Source organism: Eschrichtius robustus, chromosome 6 (assembly GCF_028021215.1).
Source record: "Eschrichtius robustus isolate mEscRob2 chromosome 6, mEscRob2.pri, whole genome shotgun sequence".
In the NCBI taxonomy this organism is placed as follows: Eukaryota; Metazoa; Chordata; class Mammalia; order Artiodactyla; family Eschrichtiidae; genus Eschrichtius; species Eschrichtius robustus.
This window is the reverse complement of record NC_090829.1, coordinates 7,550,473-7,575,267: the sequence shown is the minus strand read 5'-3', so window position 1 is coordinate 7,575,267 and position 24,795 is coordinate 7,550,473. Positions and strand designations below refer to the sequence as shown.

General features: G+C 39.3%; 1 protein-coding gene across 1 annotated transcript in view; it reads right to left on the bottom strand.

The window, feature by feature from the left end:
- The window catches only part of EFHB (EF-hand domain family member B), a 50,599-nt gene extending 28,117 nt beyond the window's left edge, over positions 1-22,482 (bottom strand). The window contains exons 1-5 of the mRNA XM_068547301.1: positions 21,562-22,482; positions 5,465-5,527; positions 4,863-5,006; positions 3,988-4,168; positions 1,591-1,701 (exon numbers count right to left, since the gene is read on the bottom strand). Coding sequence (XP_068403402.1) covers positions 1,591-1,701; positions 3,988-4,168; positions 4,863-5,006; positions 5,465-5,527; positions 21,562-22,482 — 1,420 coding nt within the window. The remainder of the gene's footprint in view (positions 1-1,590; positions 1,702-3,987; positions 4,169-4,862; positions 5,007-5,464; positions 5,528-21,561) is intronic.
- Between the last annotated feature and the right edge of the window lie 2,313 nt (positions 22,483-24,795).

Genomic DNA, 24,795 nt, shown 5'->3' with positions numbered 1-24,795 from the left:
ATCAAATGGCATTGGATTAGATTGTGCTATCGATGCTAAACTTTTCCAAAAATGAATAAAATATTTTCACAAGAGAGGAATGGAGGGAAGGAGGAATAAAGAAAAGGAAGACTAAAAGGAGGAAAAGAAGAAAGAGAGGGGACTTCCCTGGTGGCGCAGTGGTTAAGAATCTGCCTGCCAGTGAAGGAGACACGGGTTCCAGCCCTGGTCCGGGAAGATGCCACAGAGCAGCTAAGCCTGTGCGCCACAACTACCGAGCCTGCGCTCTAGAGCCCGCGAGCCACAACCACTGAGCCCGCGTGCCACAACTACTGAAGCCCATGTGCCTAGAGCCCGTGCTCCACAACAAGAGAAGCCACCGCAATGAGAAACCCGCGCACCGCAATGAAGAGTAGCCCCGCTCACCAACACTAAAGGAAGCCCACGCGCAGCAACAAAGACCCAACTCAGCCAAAAATAAATAAAATAAGATAAATAAATTTATATTAAAGAAAAGAAAGGGAGGGACAGAGCCAGGGAAGTGGCGGCGGAGGAGACACGGAGAGAAGCCTTGTCAAGGTTGTGAAAAAGCGCGGGGTGGAAGCCGCCGTGGAAGGATGGAGATTTTCTCAGGACCGGGGTGTACCGGGCAGTGTAAGGAACCAGCAGAGACTGGTCATGGGAGAAGGGAATGGCTGACTCCAGCCGGAGATCAATGGGCATAGCAGACAAGCCCCAGAAGGAGTATGATGTGAAGGGGCGGTGGAGGAGAAAAGTAAAGAAATAAAGACGGAGAGAGGGGTCATGTGCTGCAGTGAAGGGCTAGTTTTGCTTCTAACTAACGCAGATTAGTTCGTGAATCATGCACAGGCCATCGGCTTTCTCAGGACAGGTATCAGAGTCTAATTTTCAATCCTCTGTTAGATCAAGATTCTACTTAACACCCACACGTCAACAATTAAGTTGTAGTTTACAGCACTTAAACATCCAATGCCTTTTAGTTATGCTATAGAATAATTCTAGTAATAAGGCTTTTAGTCAAGATCACTTAATAATAATAATAATAATAATAATAATAATAATAATAATAATGATAATAGTTACTGAGCCCTCACTATGTTCCAGGCACCATGCTTGGCATTTTGCAGGCACTCACTTCATCCTCGCAACATTATTATCCCTATTTAAGAAATTTAAAATAGATGGTGATAAGTAAAATATTCAAGGTCTAAAAGATAATAAATGGACAAGCTAGGCCTTGAACTTGATCTGACTCGAAAATTTCTGCGCTTGACCATTATCTAATATTCCTCATGTAAAGCGAAGCACTTAGAATAATCCTACTATTTGAATAAAAAACAAGATTAGACTACCCAACATTTAATCTTACTTAGCTATTTTTTTCATTTTAATGAAACATATCTTTCTACATTTTACACACAAAATACATAAGTGTATCGGGGTTTATAACCTTATAAGTAATAAGTTATTATTTATTGATCACCTATTATATGCCAGACATTTTAACTTTAAGCACATCATCTCCCTTATTCCTCTTCACAAATCTGAGTCTCATATTCTCAGGCCCATTTTACACTGGAGGAGACTTACCTGCATAATAATCATTGTGAGATACAATATACAGATCGTGTCCTGCCTGTCCTTCTTCAAATACTTCTTGATAGGATTTTGGTGGATTCACCACCTCTCTAGCAGATAATTCTGAAGGAAGAATTAATGAAATCAGTTTTAAGGCATTTTTCAGCTCTTTATAGCATATTTAAGTTGACTAGAGCAAATGACTAACTGGTATGCTAACTACATAAGCTACATGGGTAAAAAGCCAACATACATAGAGATTTATCACCAAAGACAGGAATAGCCCAGGCATCACTGTCTTAAGGATTCCACTTGAACAGATTCAATCCCTAGAATTCTGAAGAACTCCATACTGGTTAACCACTTTGGTTGTCCTGAGCTATATGCCAAGCCCAGTTAAATTCCCAATTTTGAGGATCTCAGGATACTTTTTATTTTAGTTTGCTCCAGACTTCCCAAGATGATCTAGGCAAATTTGAATCACAAGTCAGATTCAGAAACCCTGATGCACTGTAGGGAAGCCTTGATGCAAATTTTGGCAGCTGTAGACAACAGCACACACCCTGAATCTGTTTAGATGTGAATATCTATCTTCAAAGTAGCCCAAAGTGCCAGGGAAATCACTGGAATCAGAAAGAAATTCTTCTTCTTACTGCTCCCAAACCTAGAGCTAGAAGATCTTTGTTGAACAGCTGCTTTCCCAGGACTGGTGGTCCCTGGTTTTAAATACAGCGAATTATTTTGTTTTTATTGTTTCATGTAATGATTTTCAAATATAATTCCATTTACAATTTCACTCTTCTCTTTCAGCCTAACAACATACATTAAGATGTTTTCTTTTGGACTTTCTGCCAAGAAGTGGGGTCTGTAAACAGTTAAGAATACCAGAAGGTAGCCCTACTCAGAATAATCCTGTAAAGCAGTGCTTCTTTTTGACGTGGGAACCATTACACCTATTAATACACATATACACATTTTGGAACATTCTTTCTATTACATATTTAAATGAGGCACACCTAGACAGTACTTTCCATATTAAATGAAGTAATCCTTGATGGCGGTTATGATATAATTACTGTAATTCTGTAATGCCCGGTGTACTTAAATACAATTTTTAATCCTATTTAAAAGAAAAAAAAAGATATTTTATCTGTTCTAAAATACATTTTTCATGTTTCAAATTTTAGCAGGTTTTAACTTTAGATCTGATAAACTAAAGTACAACTGCACATTTTGCATTCCAAGAGAAAGGCATAATTTATCTCCAGAACGGATGTTACTATGTTAAGGAAAATAATCTAATGGACATTTTGGTGAAAAAAAGATAAGTTCCTGGAGCAGAGCCTCAGTGGTTGCAGAAAGACAAAGAAAGAAGCGAATTCCTCTGCAGGATGAAAAAAAGATGGAATTTGAGTTTTCCTGTAATAAGATCCCTGGAAGGAGAGGGTAAGAGACCAGAAAAGACTAAATGTGAGAAGGTGTAAAGGGAAAGCACCCAACAACGTGGCAGGACGCTGGGGCTGCAGAAGAAAAAATGGCCTGTGACCAATTCTATTCTAAGTCGTTTGTTGAAAGATTGCTCCACTCCCTCTCAAGATGAGAGGGGAATCTGCTCTGATACTGCCTGTTCGGTTAATAAGCAAGTGTACACATCATGGATCTTCATGAATGAGTGTTGTACACAGCGTTTACCTAACTTATCTGTTCTGTGGTCTTTGTATGAAACAGAATTTCATAAAGAGTTAAAGAGTTATGCACAGACCTAGAGAACAAACTGGTGGTTGCCAAGGGGGAGCGGAGGTGGAGGAGGGATGGATGGGGAGTTTGGGGCTAGCAGATGCAAACTGGTATATATAGAATGGATAAACAATATGGTCCTACTGTATAGCACAGGGAACTATATTTAATATCCTGAGATAAACCATCATGGAGAAGAATACAAAAAAGTATGTATATATGTGTATTACTGAGTCACTTTGCTGTACAGCAGAAATTTACACATTGTACATCAACTATACTTCAATACCAAAAAATTTTTTTAAATGAATTAAGAGTTATGAACACATTAGAGGCTTTGGTGGAAATAAAACACACAAATAGATGTCCAGGGGAAAGAGATAGCAGCCCTCACAGCTGGTCCCAACATCAACTTCCCTGAGTCTCTTTCCTGCCTTTACACCATCTCTATTCTGCTCCCTGAATCTCCTCTCCAAACCCTGAACTCTTACGGCCTTGACATACATCAACTCTAAGGTTTCTGGGTCTGAGAGTAACTTTCTTGCTATGATTCCCATCTTTCATTCTTGAATCAACATTTACACCAGCACTAAATAAATCCCAACAGGCTATTTAATCCCATTTTCTAAGAAGACATTTTATCACTCTTTCCCCACCCTTTATTTTCACTACCTCTGATGACTGCCGTCCCAAATGTCATATTGAGTATATCCAAGCCTTTAGGTAATCCTGGCGTCTGATCATGAGATTTTCCTAGCGGTGCCCGTTGATTGCTAAAATATACTGATTCCTTCTTATCTTTCATTTTCTGTTGAAAGGTTGTAATAGGCTGTGGGTTGATCAGTACCTTTGCCTAAAGAAATCGTACAAAGCAAAGATGTAACAACCAAAAAAAAGGAAAAAAGTCTGAAACTCAATAGCTGGGGAGAAGACAATATGATTGTGGGAAAACATTTCATGATCGTTGTCTTGGCTCACCTTCAAATGAACCATCAGAATTGGGGCTATGCAGCTTAGACATGTCTAAACATGACTTTTCATTGGAGCTAAAGCATTTATGAGGGCAACTCCCTGGTTACTCGACTCAAAGGTTCCAGAAAAGTAGGAATGACAAGCGCAAGAGCCACGTGCTTCCCACCAGCTCCCTCCAGGTATAAGATCAGGTCTTCTGACCCTTGACTGTCCATTCAATCAGTAGCAGGTAACACCGGGAACCTGCGTGCACACAATGCATGTACAAGTGCTCTTAGCATCTCCAGCAATATCACCCAGCCTTTGTCCTCACCATGCTTTAACAAACCTTGACAGCACTTCTCTTTACTGTGAGAAAATTAAGTGCAGCTTGGCTTTTATTACCTGAGGGGAGAATATTAGTCTGTGGCTTAAACCATCGACTTTTCTACACTCACCCTCTTGGCTGCTGCTGCTTGGATTTTTTTCACTGCCCAAGATTAAGAGTGGGAAGGAGATATTTCACTAATACCTCATTTGTGCATTTTCACCTTGGTAAGTGAATAATGCACAGGGAAAAATAGAAAAGAAGTTACCGCTGTTGAAATTTCAGATCTTATTCCATGTGTCAAAGAAGGTGCAATTTGGGGATCATTTGCTCTGCCGTAAAATACTCTTTCGGCTCCAGCAGGTGGATATCTGAAGTTGAAAAATTTTTTTGCCTCAGGTGGGGTCGTTAGCTACCAACAGGGAGAGAAGAAAATAGAATTATTAAGTACAGTCGATTAGATATTAGCAAGACTGATCTATACCAATCAATGAACACCCTTCATTACATGAGTTTAATCAGTACCTGGGGATCTACAGCTCCAAAAAATGAAACATCCTGAAATTTTTTTAATGGAAATAAACAACATATTTTAAAAGTTATATTTAGAAAACAACCAAGAAGTATCCAGGTTAGGAAGCATACCATAAATGACTATTTCCCATCGAAATAAATGGAATCTCCAGTAGTTTTTGTAGAGCTGGAAATTGTAAGCCTGGAATTTTCACTTCCTTGGACAAACTCAATAGAAAGCCCCAAAATACAGTAAAAATAATCCAAATTGACCACATTAAATTTATGCAACTCTCAGAAGGAATGTTGAGCGTTGTTTATCTTACGTTCACACAAATGCATTTTGAAAACACTCACCCTGGGAAGTTTTTCAGTCAAGCAGTTTGCAGCTCTGTATCCAATCGGAAGAACTTTCCCTGCCTAAAGAGAAAAAAAGCAATAATTGGTCACTGTCAGGTCCAGGGGGAGTGTTTTGAAGAATGGAATGTATTTCAAATTTGGCCTATGTATCTAATGCTAAAAAGTTACTTTCAACTACTTAACACAATTAAGAAAAGTAGTAAGAACAATTAGCAAATCTAAGACAATCCTGATGTATAATATAAACATTAGATGCTACATATATTCAAGCATACCTTTTTTTTTTACAGTGCAGCATTGTTAGTGATCCATCAATTATAGGACCTCTGCAACAGGCTGAGGGATTCAACTTTCAGAAATAATCCTGTCATAGTTCACAGGTTAATTATCGGCTGTCCTATTGTCATCAGTACAATGAGAGTGTGGCTGAATTCAAGCTAAACTCAAAGTATTAAGTATTTCTGAGTGAGTGTGGGTGTGTTTGCATTGTGGGTGTACTTCCACCAACACCCTAACTTTTGATATATGCGAACATGTCACCCCTGGCCAAGCTCCTTCAGTGAATGGCCCAAACCTCACTTGGCTTTGTTCACTTAATTCTAATTTGGGTCTTATCTGCCCTTCCCTTGCCCAAGCAAAGATTATAACAGTTTATTCCCAGCAATGCACCTCTTATCTATTTCCCCTTTATCATTTCAAGGCAGCTGATAGTTATGCCTGCAAAGCATAAGTTTCTCTTTAAAAAACCGAGAGAAAGAAACTTCCCATACAGAATGTTCTAGGTCTCTGGAGGAGGATGGGAGGAAATCAGTGAAAAGCAGAGAGGCTGAGAGCTGGGTGAATGGATGAATGTGTAGGTGTTGGCAGGGGGATGGATCAATTAGATAAATGAGGGATGACTGGATGACAATAAAGACAGATGGATATAGATGGGTAGGTGAAAGTTTTTTATTATGTTAAATGTTAACTGCGGAATTCCTCTTAGAGGGAGAACCATCAAGGATTAAGAGAGTAGGGACTTCCCTGGTGGCTCAGTGGTTAAGAATCCACCCGCCAATGCAGGGGACACGGGTTAGAGCCCTGGTCCAGGAAGATCCCACATGCCGCAGAGCAACAAAGCCTGTGCACCACAACTATTGAGCCCACGTGCCACAACTACTGAGCCCATGTGCCACAACTACTGAAGCCTGTGCACCTAGAGCCCATGCTCCGCAACAAGAGAAGCCACCACACTGAGAAGCCTGTGCACCACTACGAAGAGTAGCCCCTGCTCTCCGCAACCAGAGAAAGCCCGCACGCAGCAACAAAGACCCAATGCAGCCAAAAATTAATTGATGTATTGATTTAAAAAAAAGAGATTAAGAGAGTATCTTGATGACATCTCTGTGTATAAAAGAGGAAGCCTGTAGACATGGTCAGACAGAGAAGTTAATTGCTTTGCTAAAAAATGGGAGAAAATATGAACTCTTGATGGGATAGACTAAAGAAGGATTAAGAGAGATGAGAGAAAGACTGAGAAAGAGGTGGGAGGAGGGAATGATCTAGCAACAAGGTCAGACACCAGGGGGCCCAAGATGTGAAACTGGCCAGTCACAAGCAGCCCAACCTTAATGCCAAATCTTGAGTAAATTCTACTTACACAACTACACAATGGGAGAAGAACCTTGGCTTAAAAAGGAAAGGGGCTGTGCTCTAACTTGAGCTGAAGCAGGGTGGGGAAAAGAGAGGAGGGATGCAAGTGATTTTTTTTAAATTTCTTTTTGCTTGTTTTTTATTTTATTTATTTGTTTTTGTTTTTTTTTTTTTTTGAGATACAAGTGATTTTTAATTCAGCTGGAAATTGTAAGAAATCACAGATATGTCAGGGAACATAAAGTCTCTCTTACTATACATGTTATAGAAGCTCCAGCCATTCTTTTAAATATTTAATGTAAAGATTAACTCATAAGGAATGGAGCAGATGTGGTACATATATACAATGGAATATTACTCAGCCATTAAAAGGAATGAAATAATGCCATTTGCAGCGACATGGGTGGACCTAGAGATTGTCATACTGAGTGAAGTAAGTCAGACAGAGAAAGAGAAAGAGAAAGGAATCTAAAAAGAAATGATACAAATGAACCTATTTACAAAATGGAAACAGACTCACAGACTTAAAGAACAAACTTATGGTTACCAGGGGGAAGGGTTGGGGGAAGGGATAGTTAGGGAGTTTGGGATTAACATGTACACAGTGCTATATTTAAAATGTATAACCAACAAGGACCTACTGTATAGCACAGGGAACTATTGTTCAATATTATGTAACAACCTAAATGGGAAAAGAATTTGAAAAAGAATAGATACATGCATATACATAACTGAATCAGTTTGCTCTACACCTGAAACGATATATCACAACATTGTTAATCAACTATACTCCAATATAAAATAAAAAGTTAAAAAGAAAAAAGACTAACTCCTAAGGCTGGGGATACCCAGGGCAGCTACTCGCCAGGTGCTACATGATGAGAGAGATGGAAGGAAGGATGGATTGATTGACAGATCAATCAGTCCATGGCCTGAGAGATGACTTTACTTGCCCGTCATCTGCTGACCTTCCAAGTGTTTGACAGTGGATATTCCAGGTTTCTATCACTGTAAACATTCTGTTGGACAGAAATGCCCTCGGTATTCCTCATCGAGTTGCCTACTTGAAAATCAGTAGATTCCAAATCAGTAGCTGTAATCAGGTTTGGATGTTCTCAGGCCATTTGACTGGGGACACAAAGATGGAAGCCATTATGTCTGATTTCTATCTACAGTGTCATATGATGTGTGACAAGTCTCGCTCCAGCCATGGATCTCTTTTTATCTCTATTTCAGTTGTTTCCAAGGATGCCTGTTCATCAATTTGAGATGTGAAGGATAGCAGAACTTGCCACCCCCAAATATGCCTCTTTGGCATAAGGATTGTTTTCAACCAATTATTTTAAGAAACAGCAGAAGCTCTGAAAACAGAGTAGAAGTTACCCTTTTGTAAGGGACATGTAAGGGACAAAGGAAATCGCTTGTAAAGGTGTTTCCCTCTCTGTACTAGGAAGAGAAGGTTGACTCTAAATGTCCAGGAACTCTTATCAATGGAGAAGGCACCGATTTAATCTGCATAATAAACCTTACCTTTGTTTACCATGGTTTCCCTGGTAACCTCCCATAGCTGGCCTTCTTTTTGCCCCAACATCTTTTTTTTTTTTTTCATAGTTAGATGAGTTTTCTTCTTTTGTTGAAGTATAGTTGATTTACAATGTTCTGTTAATTTCTGCTGTACAGCAAAGTGATTCAGTTATTTTTTTGATATTCTTTTCCATTATGGTTAATATAGTTCTCTGTCAACATCCTTTTTTTTTTTTAAGTTTTTTTTTTTTTTTGATGTGGGCCATTTTTAAAGTCTTTATTGAATCTGTTACAATACTGCTTCTGTTTTATGTTTTTCGTTTTTTGGCCACGAGGCATGTGGGATCTTAGCTCCTCGATCTGGGATTGAACCTGCACCCCCTGCATTGGAAGGTGAAGTCTTAACAACTGGACCACCAGGGAAGTCCCCCAACATCCTTTTTTGTCTGTAGCTAAAGATGGTATTTAAGGTGGTGACTTGGGCCATCTTGGGAAATATTTTCCTGGGTATCTCCCATGTATACATGAGGTATACATGTTAATAAATGTGTTTGCTTTTCTCTTGTTAATCTGTCTTTTGTCACAGGAAGTCCCAGCCAAGAACTCAGAAAGGTAGAGGGAAAATTATTTTCCCTCCCCTATTATTTCTCCATCAAGCTCCACAACATGAATATACTCTATTCTTCATAGCCTACGCTTTGAATCTGGCTATCCCAAACATACTTCCCAAGTTTGGTGAAAATCTGTTGTGTAATTTTTCATGTGGTCCAGTAAGAGACAAACGGAATGAACTTTTGTTTTATTTATACAGATATAAACACACTAAATATGCAACAACAGGCAAATGGTTAAATAAAATATAGTACCTTCAAAAGATATGCTATCGTGGAATCATTTAAAATGATGTATATAAATCATTTTAATGGTATAGGAAAATGTTCATGAATTTAAAACAAAGACGTAAATTTGCATCATACAAATTCAAAGAATCACATCTCTATCTGCAATATACACAGCACACCATAGACAAAAAGTTGTTAGTTGTGATCGCCATTTCTGAGTGGTGAGATTACATGTGCTTTTATTTTCTTCTTTGTACTGTTTTCTCAATATTTTACTGCGTACTGCTTTATTAAGCAAAAGAAAGCAATGAAGTCTTTCAAAAAATCTATAAACAATATCAAATAGAAGGGAAACAGCTGCAAGAGCACTAGAAATAAGAATGAGAATCAAGTATATGCAGAGCCAGGACAGAACTTAAGAGCAGCTTTAGCAGTCACCTTAATTTCTACTTCCTCAGCTCTAAAGGGGGGACCTCTGCTGATCCTAGTGACTCCCTAACCCAAGAAAGGGAACAATGATCTTTTCTGAGTCTTTTACCTTTTGCCTCAAGGGCATTTGTTTTAATGTCTCGGAAATGTCTTTGATTTCATCCTCCAATCCTCTACTGAATTTTTATTTAGACTCTCTAAATAACTTATATTTAAGTTCTAAAATGTCGTTTCTTCTTCTCTGGCTGTTCTTTTTTTAAATTATTTTTATTTATTTATTTATTATTAAGTTTTATTGGAGTATAGTTGCTTTACAATGTTGTGTTAGTTTTTGGCTGTTCTTTTAGAAGTTCCAATCTTGTCTTACTAATGCAACATCTTTTATCTCTCAAGTAACTTTCCTGTGTGCTTACATTTCCACTATTCTCTCTGGGTTTTCTGTCAGCTTGTTTCGGCCCCTCCCTTCAAGCTGGCATCTGATCATCACAAAGTTTAAGACTCCACAGAGATAATTATGGAGCTCCGTGTGTTACAGGGCTTGTTGACTCTCAGGCTTTCCTATAAGATGATCAGTTAATGAGGCAGCCTTTATTTTGGTAGAGTCCCCAGTATAAATTTTTTTTTCCTCTAGGCTATTCAGAATTTCCAGAGACTAATAATAATGGTAATAATAACTGACGATAATAAAGCACATCACATAGGCTGGATACCATTCTAAGGGCTTCCTATGTATTATTTCATTTAATACTCATAATGGTTTCCACAAGGTAGGTACTATTATCATCTCCCTCGTAAGCAAACTGAGGCACAGAGAGGTTGAGTAACAGGGTTACACTGCTCCTATATTGGCAGATATCTGAGCCCAAGCAGGCTGGCTTCTGAGTCTCTACTCTTATCGGTCATGCCCTTCTGTCTCTCTAGTCACTGCCTACTGGTGAGAGGGTGGGCTTTACCCCCGGCTGCTGGCCCTTGAAGGGCCCACCAGGAGAGGAACCTAGGGCAATTGCACTACAGAAACTACACTTTTACTTACTAACGTCCCATTTTCAGCCTGGAGCTGGCCTCTTGCCTTATCTTTGGCTTGGAGTCTTTTGACTCCAAAAACCACTTTGGGAAAATAAATCCACAGTTTTGGTAGAACGGCGTGGGAGCTGGTGGAGAGAGGTAGGAATCATGGTAGCATAGAATGGAGGAGGGGAACTGGAAACCCAACTACACTGAATTTGGACCTTCAACCAATCCTTCAGTTTTCAGATCCAAGTTTTACTACATCTTCTTCCATGGGCTGAGCTTCTCAGGGATTATTCCAGGCAAATGGGATCATTTCTGGTGGAAATTACCACCTGATTTCCCTCATATTTCATTTCCCCCTGCAAAATCAGTGGCCATGTCTCCATCTTCCTATTTTCTAAAATTTATTGAAATTTTTAAACTGTTGTGTCCTCTTTTATTTTCTTTTTCCTCATGGTTTATTATCTTAAGAAAAAAAAACAATTACAGGCCACAAAAGTCAGGAAATTAGCATGGATATAATTCTAGTATCTAATATAAGGACCAGGTTCAAATATCACCAGTTGCCCCAGTACAGTCCTTTCTAGAAAAAGGAGTAAATCCAAGGTCACAGCGTGAGTGCTTGAGACTACGTTTCCCATTAAAGGAATCTGTGTTGGCTAAACAAGTTCAATTCTAGAGTCCCTGCCTTGCTCTGTCCTGGGGAGTGTGGCCTGGTGAAGGAATGCTGCAGGGGATCCATGGGGCAGCAGGTGAAGGCTGTCAACCGGCTACACTCTCCCCACCCCCCGACCCCGGCCCAGACCCGCACCCAGCAGGTCCTCTTGAGTGGAGTCAGGATCCAAGTGCCTCGGTAACCAGCACACATGCATAGCATTTACTTGTCATGTCTGTTCTGTCTTCTTTGGTCAGGAACAGTTCCTAATGTTCTCTTGTCTTTCATGACCTTGACATTTTTTGAGTATAGGTCAGTTATTTTGTTAAATGTTCCTCAGTTTGGGTTTGACTGGTGTTCTCTTTTTTTTTTTTTTGCAAAGAAAAAAGATACAATGTTTAATTAGTGGAATCAATTTGCAAAAACAAAATTGAATGTTAGTATTATTCAAAGCCAGAAAAAAAATCTGTACTTATCAGGGTACCTAAGGCAATAGGACATAAAAAATTACAAGTAGTTAACACTGCTCTTAAGCACACAGAAAACGTGAAGAAGTTCTTGGGTTCTACTCATTTGGTTTTGGGAGAGTCACTTTACCATTGGATGCCTCAGTTTCCCCACTTGTGAAATGCGGGTCTAGAACAAGGTCTCTTCGGAGCTGAGCACCAGAAGTTCTGTTTTACTCTGATTCCAAGGAGAGGAAAAATAGGCAGGATGCTAAATCTCACTCAAAGCCTTCTGCAACGAAATTACCTCATCCATGGAAAATAGTATTTGAGTATAGACTAAAGATATAGAATTTTGCTAGGGTCATTTCTTGCCCTGTACTGGAGTTTTTCATTATGTTTTCTTCATATTTTCTGTTTCTTCCGGGTTCAGTCTTGGAAGGTTATACCTTTCTAAGAATTTGTCCATTTCTTCCAGGTTGTCCATTTTGTTGGCATAGAGTTGCTTGTAGTAGTCTCTTAGGATGCTTTGTATTTCTGTGGTGTCTGTTGTAACTTCTCCTTTTTCATTTCTGATTTTATTGATTTGAGACCTCTCCCTCTTTTTCTTGATGGGTTTGACTAATGGCTTATCAATTTTGTTTATCTTCTCAAAGAACCAGCTTTTAGTTTTATTGATCTTTGCTATTGTTTTCTTTGTTTCTATTTCATTTATTTCTGCTCTGATCTTTATGATTTCTTTCCTTCTGCTAACTTTGGGGGTTTTTTGTTCTTCTTTCTCTAGTTCCTTTAGGTGTAAGGTTAGATTGCTTACTTGAGATTTTTCTTGTTTCTTGAGGTAGGCTTGTATATCTATAAACTTCCCTCTTAGAACTAACTGCTTTTGCTGCATCCCATAGGTTTTGGATCATCGTGTTTTCATTGTCATTTGTCTCAAGGTATTTTTTGATTTCCTTTTTGATTTCTTCAGTGATCTCTTGGTTATTTAGTAATGTATTGTTTAGCCTCCATATGTTTGTGTTTTTTACGTTTTTTTCCCTGTAATTCATTTCTAATCTCATAGCATTGTGGTCAGAAAAGATGCTTGATATGATTTCAATTTTCTTAAATTTACTGAGGCTTGATTTGTGACCCAAGATGTGATCTATCCTGGAGAATGTTCCATGCGCACTCGAGAAGAAAGTGTAATCTGCTGTTTTTGGATGGAATGTCCTATAAATATCAATTAAATCTATCTGGTCTATTGTGTCATTTAAAGCTTCTGTTTCCTTATTTATTTTCATTTTGGATGATCTGTCCATTGGTGTAAGTGAGGTGTTAAAGCCCCTCACTATTATTGTGTTACTGTCGATTTCCTCTTTTATAGCTGCTGGCAGTTGCCTTATGTATTGAGGTGCCCCTATGTTGCGTGCATGTATATTTATAATTGTTATATCTTCTTCTTGGATTGATCCCTTGATCATTATGTAGTGTCCTTCCTTGTCTCTTGTAACATTCTTTATTTTAAAGTCTATTTTACCTGATATGAGTATAGCTAGTCCAGCTTTCTTTTGATTTCCATTTGCATGGAATATCTTTTTCCATCCCCTCACTTTCAGTCTGTATGTGTCCCTAGGTCTGAAGTGGGTCTCTTGTAGACAGCATATATATGGGTCTTGTTTTTGTAACCATTCAGCAAGCCTGTGTCTTTTGGTTGGAGCATTTAATCCATTCACGTTTAAGGTAATTATCAATATGTATGTTCCTATGACCATTTTCTTAATTGTTTTGGGTTTGTTTTTGTAGGTCCTTTTCTTCTCTTGTGTTTCCCACTTAGAGAAGTTCCTTTGGCATTTGTTGTAGAGCTGGTTTGGTGGTGTTGAATTCTCTTAGCCTTTGCTTGTCTGTAAAGCTTTTGATTTCTCCATCGAATCTGAATGAGATCCTTGCCGGGTAGAGTAATCTTGGTTGTAGGTTCTTCCCTTTCATCACTTTAAGTATATCATGCCACTCCCCTTCTGGCTTGTAGAGTTTCTGCTGAGAAATCAGCTGTTAACCTTATGGGAGTTCCCGTGTATGTTATTTGTCGTTTTTGCCTTGCTGCTTTCAATAATTTTTCTTTGTCTTTAATTTTTGCCAATTTGATTACTATGTGTCTTGGCGTGTTTCTCCTTGGGTTTATCCTGTATGGGACTTGCTGCGCTTCCTGGACTTGGGTGGCTATTTCCTTTCCCATGTTAGGAAAATTTTCAACTATAATCTCTTCAAATATTTTCTCCGGTCCTTTCTCTCTCTCTTCTCCTTTTGGGACCCCTATAATGTGAATGTTGTTGCATTTAATGTTGTCCCAGAGGTCTCTTAGGCTGTCTTCATTTCTTCTCATTCTTTTTTCTTTATTCTGTTCCGCAGCAGTGAATTCCACCATTCTGTCTTCCAAGTCACTTATCCGTTCTTCTGCCTCAGTTATTCTGCTATTGATTCCTTCTAGTGTAGTTTTCATTTCAGTTATTGTATTGTTTATCTCTGTTTGCTTGTTCTTTAATTCTTCTAGGTCTTTGTTAAACATTTCTTGCATCTTCTTGATCTTTGCCTCCATTCTTTTTCCGAGGTCCTGGATCATCTTCACTATCATTATTCTGAATTCTTTTTCTGGAAGGTTGCCTATCTCCACTTCATTTAGTTGTTTTTCTGGGGTTTTATCTTGTTCCTTTATCTGGTATATAGCCCTCTGCCTTTTCATCTTGTCTATCTTTCCGTGAATGTGGTTTTTGTTCCACAGGCCGCAGGATTGTAGTTCTTCTTGCTTCTTCTGTCTGCCCTCTGCTCTGACTGGTGTTCTCTTATGATGAAAGTTATACATTTTTGTCAGGGCTATCAGAGGAACAATGCTGTGTTTTTCTATCGGGAAACACACGCTGCCAATTTGTCCTATTACTGATAGTGTTAACTTTGATCACTAAAGGAAGGTAAAGCCAGCTAGGTTTCTCCACTGTAAAGTTTGTAATCAATAATTATTCTATGTAATGGATAAACAACAAGGTCCTATGTAAAACACAGGGAACTATATTCAATATCCTGTGATAAACATAATGGATAAGAATATAAAAAAGATTTATATATATATATGTGTAACTGAATCACATTGCTGTACGGCAGAAATTAACACAACATTGTAAATCAACTATGTATCAATTTTAAAAATTATTCTGTGTAAATATCCAGTTCCTCACTAAACTTTTACCTACTGTTTTACGAGTCATCCATTGATGACTCTTACCTAAATCATTACTACTATGATGGTTGCCAAATGGTGACTTTCTAATTCCATCATTCCATCTACACTATACTGCAAGGAAATTTTTTTTTCTTGCTATTTTTTTCAAACACTCATGTATTTATATCAGTATGGGCTCATGGATTTCTGTTTTATTCAATGGTAATTTCTTAATTGAAGTATAGTTCATTTACAATATTGTGTTAGTTTCCGGTTTACAGCAAAGTGATTTGGTTATTTTTTTTCAATGTTTTTCCATAGGTTATTACAAGATATTGAATATAGTTCCCTGTGCTATACAGTAGGTCCTTGTTGTTCATCTATTTTATATATGGCAATGTGTATTTGTTAATCCCAAACTCCTAGTTTATCTTTCCCTCCCTTCCCCTTTTATTCAATGTTAATTTTATTCAGTGCTCAAAGTATAACAGTTTGGGCCACTGGGAGCTCCTTCAAGCTTGTTTCTGCACCCCTTTGACATATCTGCATTATTCTTTGAGCCTTTTCTTACTTTTTAGTTCTCAAATGTGTTCCAAGTTCATATCGTACTACACCAGCCCTAGAGTCAGCCATTCCCCCGAAGAGTCCTGATTCCTTTTAGTAGAGAATGATATTTAGAAATCAAGATCCCGGTTCTGGTGTGTTCATTGCTACTAAGTAAACATTGTTTCTAGATCCTCTTAGAGGATGGAGCTAGGAAATGTGTGGTGTATACACACCCCACACACTTACATCTATATCAATTCTATGATACTCTGTTTAGTTAAATGTATCTAGCTTAGATATTGACATGGATATAGACATAGATATATAGATATAGATATAGATATAGACATAGACATAGATATACCATGAGTTTTCACCAATACCTCCAATTACAATCCACCACAACAGGATTCCTTCTATCCTTCTCCTTTTCGTATTAGTAAGCTTTTTCTCTACCAGTTAGAAATCTGGCTCCTACTGTCCTCAGTCTTTACTTATCTGCTCAGGCCCTCTGTCTGTAATCAAACTCCCAACTGCACTGACCACCTCCTCACTCAGGCACCTCCTTCCTCAGTTCCCAGCCACAGCAGTGCCACCTCCCTTGGCCACCTCGTCAGCTGGTCCCCAATATTACAGGTTTCAGTGGCCAAGTATGATTCAAGTCAACTCAGGAAGGTTGATACAAGACCATTTTCAGCTGCTGAAGACCCACTGACCCATAATCATCCACTCTCCAAACTCAGTGTGGGCTGGCATAATGGTCCCAATCTCTCCCTTGGTCAAGATCACGCTGTTTTACTCATCGATATTCCTAACTCGGAATATCTCAGCAAAAAAGTTAGGAATGATGGCATCAATCTTTCTGCCCAGAAGGCCCTGAACCCATTAGGCAAATAAAACCACCCACTTCTCAGAATTCTGCAGAGATTGGCTCTTTGTAAATTCAGACAAAATGAATCTTTGTGACTTTTTTTTTTTTTTTTGAGTATCAGGGCTTGCATGACTATCAGGTTCTCACAAGATTTACAAATAGGTGACCCCTTTGCCTCTACCCATCCCTCAAATAGCTATCAAGGTCTCTTTGTGTAGAAGAGGGAAAAAATAAGGCATCCCTTTGCATGACATTTACCACATTGTAAAATCATTGGTCTATTGGTCTCAAGTCTCTAGACTGTAAGGTTTTTGGAAAGACGGTACTGTATCATTTTTCATTTTTGTAGCCCTAGCGCCTAACATACTGTCTAGTCATTGTAGACAATATTATCTTTTTAAAACCTTTCTTTGAAACTTTCCTTCCTTCCTCCTCTTTGTACTTCAGGCCTCAATACCATTTATCAACGCACTTTGTAAGGTTCAGTTGTTTAGTCTTAATAACCCCAAGGTTTCTGCTATAGACAGTGCATTAATGTCAATCAAGGGACAGCGTCAAGATGTCTTGGAGAAATGACCATTAGAGAGATTTTGATCTCTACCAGAGTGCTGTCCAAGAGCCCTTTCAAGGGCCTACACAGAGAGGACCTCGTTTTACCAGACTCTTTAGTTCTTGAAGAGCACTCCAAAACTCTCCTCTTGGGCCACCATTTCTTGGCTTTTCCTGAATACAGGTCCTTGCTGCTATACCAATGACTGTTTTACCAGCAGGACGAGAAGGCCTAATGGGGTCTCATAAATCCATCAGAGCAGACCTTCACTTGCAGCCAACTCTGGGCAGCAACTTCAAACCACAGTATGAGTGTCCTTACAGTGAGATGCATCTGTTCCCCTCCCCCCAACACTGGAGCGGCCTCTCGTGGAGATGACAGTTTTCCTGAGTGCACCCTGATGAAAAGCTAGTGTCCACGCAGGCTGATTTTAGCAGGCTCTTCACATAGGTATTTCCATCTGAACTCTGCTCACTGTCATACTTGAAAATGGGTTTTGACCTCTCCCAAATGAACTTCTTCCCTTCTCTGAAACTGGATGAACTCAGGGGCATCAAATACTTCACCATCCCATCCCTTGATCAGGATGCTGGGGATCTCCTGTTCTTTTCCTTTCAGTTGTACGTGTTCCACTAAGCCTACGAGAAGTAGATAATACACACAATATCTAAACTGTTACAAGCATAAAGAAAATGAAAATATGGAAGACTTCTCAATTCTTTTCATGTGCTAGCATTACCCTAATACCAAACTCCCAGAAAGATAACACAAAAAGGAAAACTGTGTCCAATATTACATGGGATCATAGATGCAAAAATCCCACTAAAAACTGGCAAATCAAATCCTAGAATATATCATAATAATAATATATCACAACCAAGTAGGGTTTAGCCCAAAAATATGAAGATGGTTTGCTATTAGAAAATTAACTGTATAAATTCAGGAAAGATATATTTCAACAAACGGGGGGAAAGCTCTTCATAGTTCAAGTTCTATTCCTGACTTTTAAACATACTTAGCAAACTGGGAGTGGATATGGCAAAAATAATACTTAATGGTGAACCATTAGAATCATTCCCATTAAAGTCTGAAAAGCGACCTTTCAATATTGTATTATTGATCGTAGGCAATGCAGTGAGATAAGAAATTGAAATGAGAGTTATATATACTAAAGAAGGAAAGACAAAAGAAGTGTCAATATGATTGTCTACCTAGCAAATCCAAAAGAAATAATAAGCAATTATGACCAATCAGAGTTCAGCAAGATGACCAGATATAAGAATAAAAAAAACAAAACAATGAAAACAAACATATGAAACAATTTTCAATCTCATTATAAATCAAAGAAATGTGAATTAAAACAATGCCTTACAAATCATTATTAGTTTTTAAAACTTAGTGGTACAATCTTCTAGGAAGGGATTTGGCAACAAGAACTAGAGAAAGATTCATCCTTTGGCTTCTGTTGAAACTCTATCCTAAGGAAATAGTCTAAGACATATACATAAAGAAGTTCATAGACTGTTTTTACAGAAAAATCTGGAAATAAATCTATTTTCCAAAAAGAGAGGAAATGAGTTATCTAAAGAATCATATATGGGCTTAAGGAAATATTGCTTTTATCACTAAAACATCTTTTAAGTTCTCTGTAATAACACTGAAAAATTTATTAAATAATAGTAAGTGAAAACTCAAGACAATTTTTATGCTTGCTGTAACAACTACATAAAAATGAATTAGGAGAAAAGTGTCATGGGAAGTATAGTACAGTCTAGAACTCAGACTCTTAAATTGGAAGTGGTGACTTCAAATCCTGGGGCTACCACTTCTTAGCTGTAAGACTTTGGCCAAATTATCTAATTTTCCTCAGTTTCCTCACCGGTAAAGAGTTAATACCTGCAAAGCTCCATGGGTAGTGATGTTGGTATAGTAAAGCCACTGATAACAATTAATGTGAGGGCAGCAAAGTGCCAGTAGGCATAGTGTTAGGGTGATAATATTATTGTGTTTTCATTCCTGTTTTCTAAATTTTCCATGTTATTATCTTTGTTTTATAGTGAAAGTAGATATTTTAATATTTAAAAAATTATTTTAAAAGGAACCTTGTTTCTAGTCTAGGCTAATCTCTCCTCTGGCCTGTGATCCCGGTTCCACTCCCTCCTGCTTATCTAGGGTCTGGTTCCACCCATTATCTCGTTTGTGTTATCTCAAACTCCCCTACTGATTCACTAAATAAATAAAATTATTCCTAAATGGAATCTTTACTCTGTTCTCTTCACTGTCACACTTCTTAAGGGAAAAAAAAAGTTACAATAGTTTTCTCCAATTCTAATTTCACTCTTCAGTATATTGGAATCTGCATTCTCACTATGTTGCTAATTCCCTTAATGCCCAAAGCTAATTCATCTTTATTCTATTTACCCTATCAGAGACGTTTTAACACTGTTGGTCACTTTCTCCTTGAAGCTCTCTTCCCTGTCCTCTCACATTTAGAAAGGAGGACGTGAGAGGTAGCAGAAAGCAGAGGTTTTAGAACTGCCTGTATTGGAAACCAGAAGCTGGTTTCTGCTCATGCGTGAGATCAGGTCTGAAGCCATAGACCCATAGACTGCAGAACCGATCCAGAAAGGAGAAGCAGGCATGGTCAAGTGAGAAGAGAGTGGCTGGGGAAATCCAGTAACGGAACCAGAAAGCAAAGTGGGTCAAAGACAAAAGAACACCCTGAGTCCCAAGGGGAACAAAAGTCTGCAGATGCCAAAAAAAACAAAACAAAACAGTTCTGCAGAATCCCTGTGACCTCTTCAGCAGAATTGTGTTCTCTAATCTCTCCTTTATTCCCAGAACACTTTAAGGATGCTCCCCTTATGTTGCTCAATACCACCCTCTCAGACTCACCTCTTTCTTCTCTGACTGTTTTTTCTCCCACGTAATCATCCAGCCTTCCTTCCATTTATCAAACATATATTTACTGAATGACCAGTATAAGCTGGACATTGTGATATGCCATGAAGCTACATGATAAATAAGAGAAAATCCTTGTCCTCAAGAACTCACCTAGTTGACATTTCTTTCTCTGATCATCTCATGTGTTTCCCAAGGTAAGATCTTGCCTAGACCTTCTTTGTCCCATTTCCACCCATGGCTCCAACTGTCTCCCTGGCTTTTTTCTTCTGATATCCTGTAAGTATCTGAAACTCAGGATGGCCAACACCAGATATTCGTGTGTCACCAAACCAGAAGATGTCTCATTATCAACCTAGAAACTCTTAAGTCATCCATCAACTTCCCTTTCACCACATAGATCCACAACTGGATGGCAATTCTTAACAATACCATCTCCTAAAAGGTTCTCAGAATTGCTCTCTCTTCTCCAATTCTTTCCAACTCTATGTTAATTTCTGGCCATCATTACCTTGAAATAGCCTTCTAACTTTTTCCTGTCATCCAATATCTTACCCTTCAAGTCCACCATTATTATTCACATCAGAATTATCTTTCCAAAAGGCAAATTTTATTTATATCTTCCCTCATGAAGATCCACCATTGCTTCTGTACCCCTACGTTTTACCCCTGCATTCTGGACCTTTAGATTTCTTCTTCATCTCTTACCACCATGCTGGCTAAACAGCATTGCTTATACCTCCCAACACAAGAAGCTTTGGTCATACTTTATGCCATTCTTTGCCCAAGATGCTCCAACCGTTTCCATCTGACAAATACTGACACCTTTCTAAATTAGCTGAAATATTACTTGCTCTGTAAAGCCTTTCCTATCTCCTCCAAAAAAAATTGCCCGAACTTTCCATTGCGCTTCATATTTAGAGTGTACTTCTATTAAGGAAGAATTTGTTTTCTATGCATTTAGACATCTATATAATATTTGTTTAGTTATTGTCTCCAACATTGGAGTGAGAGCCTAAACCCATGGGATAAGAATCATATGCTTTTCGTTTGATAGTGCCCTGGACCCAGCATAAGGACCACCACAAGTCTTTGCTGAAAGAATAAATAACTCACAGAATAATGAATAGAAAAAGCAAACTGTTTTTGAAAAAAGTACGTGAATATTAGGATATAACATGTATTGCAGTTGGAGGGTTGAGAAAATGCAGATTGAGGAATGAAATGTAGGCCAAAGGAGAAAAGAGGGAGAAATCAAGAGGAACCATTCGTGTGCACAGAAAACAAAGCTGACATTAGAAAAGGAGGCAGAGAGTCAGAGGAGATCGGACAAAGTAACAGCTGGAAAGAGTCTCTTGGGACAAGGAATATCAGAATCTCAACAAAATCTCTGCAATCTGACTCCGCAAATCCTAACAAGTCTCACTAATTTATCATCTTGATAGAGACATGGCTATTCATAGTTCCTAGGGAAAGTACTAGGAAAAAACTTACACTTGGCAAGCAAGGTAACCGATCAAAAAATTTCCCAGAGTATATGGGTCTGATGCGATCTGGAGGTTCTAGTCCTGGTTCAATGTTCTCAGTCTCCCTTTGCACTTCAGGTTGTTGAGCCAACTGGCACTCAGAAGGTCCTATCACCAAGCCCATTTGGGGCTCTGTAGGCTTAGTTTCATCTGGATTCTCTAGTTGGGGGAGCCCCAGGTCCACCTCCACAGGAGGCTGTATCTCCGTGCTGCACTTCTTCACCACACAGGTGGACTCTTTTTCCAGTTCCTGTCTAGGTTCCATACCCAAAGTAGGTTGCTTCCCCACTGAAGCCCCTAACTCTTCAGGGTCACCAGCCACAGGACATCTCCTGCTCCCTAGAGCCTGTGGACTTTCACACACCAGGCCCAGTGGAGACTGTGTTACCCTTCGAGGACAACACCCTGCCAGGAAACGCTCATTTTCTAAACCTGCTCTTCCTGGCAACATTCTCAGAGGAAATTTTGTTTCCTGTGAGGCTGAGACCCTGTTGACTCCTAAATTACTCCCGTCCATGAAAGTCCTAGAAATATTCTGTCTTTTTAATCTTATATCAAGCCCATTGCTCGATGGACATTTTGTTTCCGGTGAAGCCATCCCCTCCTCATATTTATTACTGCGTGGAGAATCTTCTTTTCCTAATCCCACTCTGAGCCCCAACTCCGTGGGAGATGTTGTTCCCATGAAGACCCTTCTCTCTCCTAAGTCATCTTTTCCTTCCTGGGTGAGTGCCACGTCCATGCTCAGGGGAGATTTCCTCTCAGATACCCTCATTCCTCCAAGGGCACTCATCTCTAAGGGGTAAGCTGTACCTGGCTCGAGGGAAGATCCCAATCCCTTGGAGGGCCCCAACCCTTTGGGGGACCCCACTCTCACGAAAGAGCACATCTCCACTCGGACTCCCTGCCCACTGCTTCCTGCCCGCCACTTCACACCTAGCAGGGTTCACTGGGGAAAAGAAGATGGAGGTCTGTTTACCCGGTTACCTGGGAAACGGGGGCGTGGCTTGGAGCGCAGCTCTTTCCAGGGCAGGTCCCCGCCCATCTCTCTCCCTCTTTCTCCTCTCCCCCACTCCTCTTTCTCTCCCCTTCATTCCCCCCATTCTCCCTTATTCCTTCTCTCTTTTTTCCCCCTTCTTTAGTAGATTTGGAGGGCAGGAAAACTTGAAGGATGAGGTCTTGGGCTCTAGAGCAAATGACCGCAAACTTCTCTTTGGTTTCCCAAGCAACGCAGTCCCATTAGGATGGGTTCAGCCAGGGGCCTCCTCCTGGCCACGGGCCTATTAAATTTACTGGCGATCAGAGAATAAATAACCCTCTTTCTGGTGGTGACCACCAATTTTAGACCCTTCCTTGTGAAAGTACGTGCACACTGCATGTAGTTCTTTCAGCGCTTAAGACATCCTTTAAAAATTCTGTAAAGTTACTATATTTGGCAGCTGTGGTAAGGAACATCTTAAAGTCTTTGAAAACACACTTCAGTAAATAGGCTTTAAATAGCATTTCAAGTAAATATATTAAAATTTGAAATGCGTTACACAATAATGCATATTGAATTTTTAAAATAATGTGGCGAACTCAAAATTAAGTATGGGATTTTTTTTTTAACTCAAGTTTTAATGAATGTGTATTTGGTGAATATTTGTCATGTTCTACACATATAGGGGATACAGAACACCTCGCTTAGAATTTGAATGAAATTTATGAGATTCCACTTTTTTAAGAAAGCCAAATGAAAAATTTGCAAAATCCAAATTTTTTTAAAAGTGGTTAAGGGATACTATTTTACATTTGTAAAAACAGTGTCCTGTAATTTTCTAGATAGCTAATATAAATATTCTTCTCCCCCTAAGCAATTTAAATGACTTGATTGTGTGTAAATCAAGGTATGTCTGTATAAGTGTTCATTCGATTCTTTTGTTTACAAATATCTACAGTACTGAGTCCTCATTTTGTGTCAGTACTGGGAATGCAGTGGACTAAGCCAATCCCTACTTCATAGAATATATATTCTAGTAGGGATAGATAACCATCAAGTAAACCAATAAATAAGATCATTTCCCATGATGAGTGATGAGTATCATGAAGAAAACAGAACACTTTGATATGGAGGGAAGCTACTTTAGAATTGATGGGCTTAGAAATCCCTTAGGTATGTGACATTGAGCTGAGGCTTTCATGATGCCCTGCAAAGACACTAGCTTTTAAACCTGAATAGCTCAAGCTTCCATAGTCTTTTTCTCACTGCCTTGCCACCATGCCTACAATTCCTTATGCCAGAATTACCTTTCGGTTTGTCTCCAGACAGTCCCAGTTAAAAGTAAATGTTACCATTCATTACCATCTATGCAAAGAGTCATTCTTCAAGTACACAATGGAAAGATTTCCTGGAGGAGAAGGTAGAAGACATGGAGTGTTGTGGATGATTGAGAGATGCAAGGTGCTGGGAATTCCTGAGTCGGTGTTTAGAGATTTGAGGGCAAAGGCAGCACTAAGGGCAGTGTTCAGTTCTGCATGACTTTATTTAGGCTCCAACCATTTTGTAGCTTCCTTAAGAAATTTTACCACCTAGTAGTTAAACAGGAGAGAAGGGGGCAGGGCACAACCTTTAAAAGAATAACATAGCCGGAGGACACGACATAAACAGATTAGAACCAAATAGGTCCAAGATGGTGGACAAGTCGACTTCCACTAGACCTTGAGCCTCAGTATACCATCATTGTAACACATCAGCAAGCTGATGACACACCCACAGGCGCCATGACAGTTCCAAGATCAACCATAAAGGTCAAAAAGTGGGCGGTGGCCCAATTCCTGGAAATCCCCACCCCTTCCCCAAAATAGCTGGAATACTCCTCCCACTCTTTGGCCTATGAAATTACCCACCCCTATAAAAACTGACAACCCCCGTACCCTGGTGCTGCTCTCACCTTCTGAGATGGCCCACACTCTGTCTTTGGAGTGTGTCTCTCTCAAAAAAAATCCACTTCTTACCTATCACTTTGTCTCTCACTGAATTCTTTCTGCGATGAGACATCAAGAACCTGAGCTTCATTAAGTCATGAGACGAGGTGTGATCTCCGTTAAAAGACCATGGGTTCAAGTCCCAATCTGGGTTTTGGCTGGGTTTGGGTCCCGGCCTGTGGGTTCAAGTCCCACTCCAAGTTACACGGCTTCAGTAGGATCTCTCATTTGCTACTAG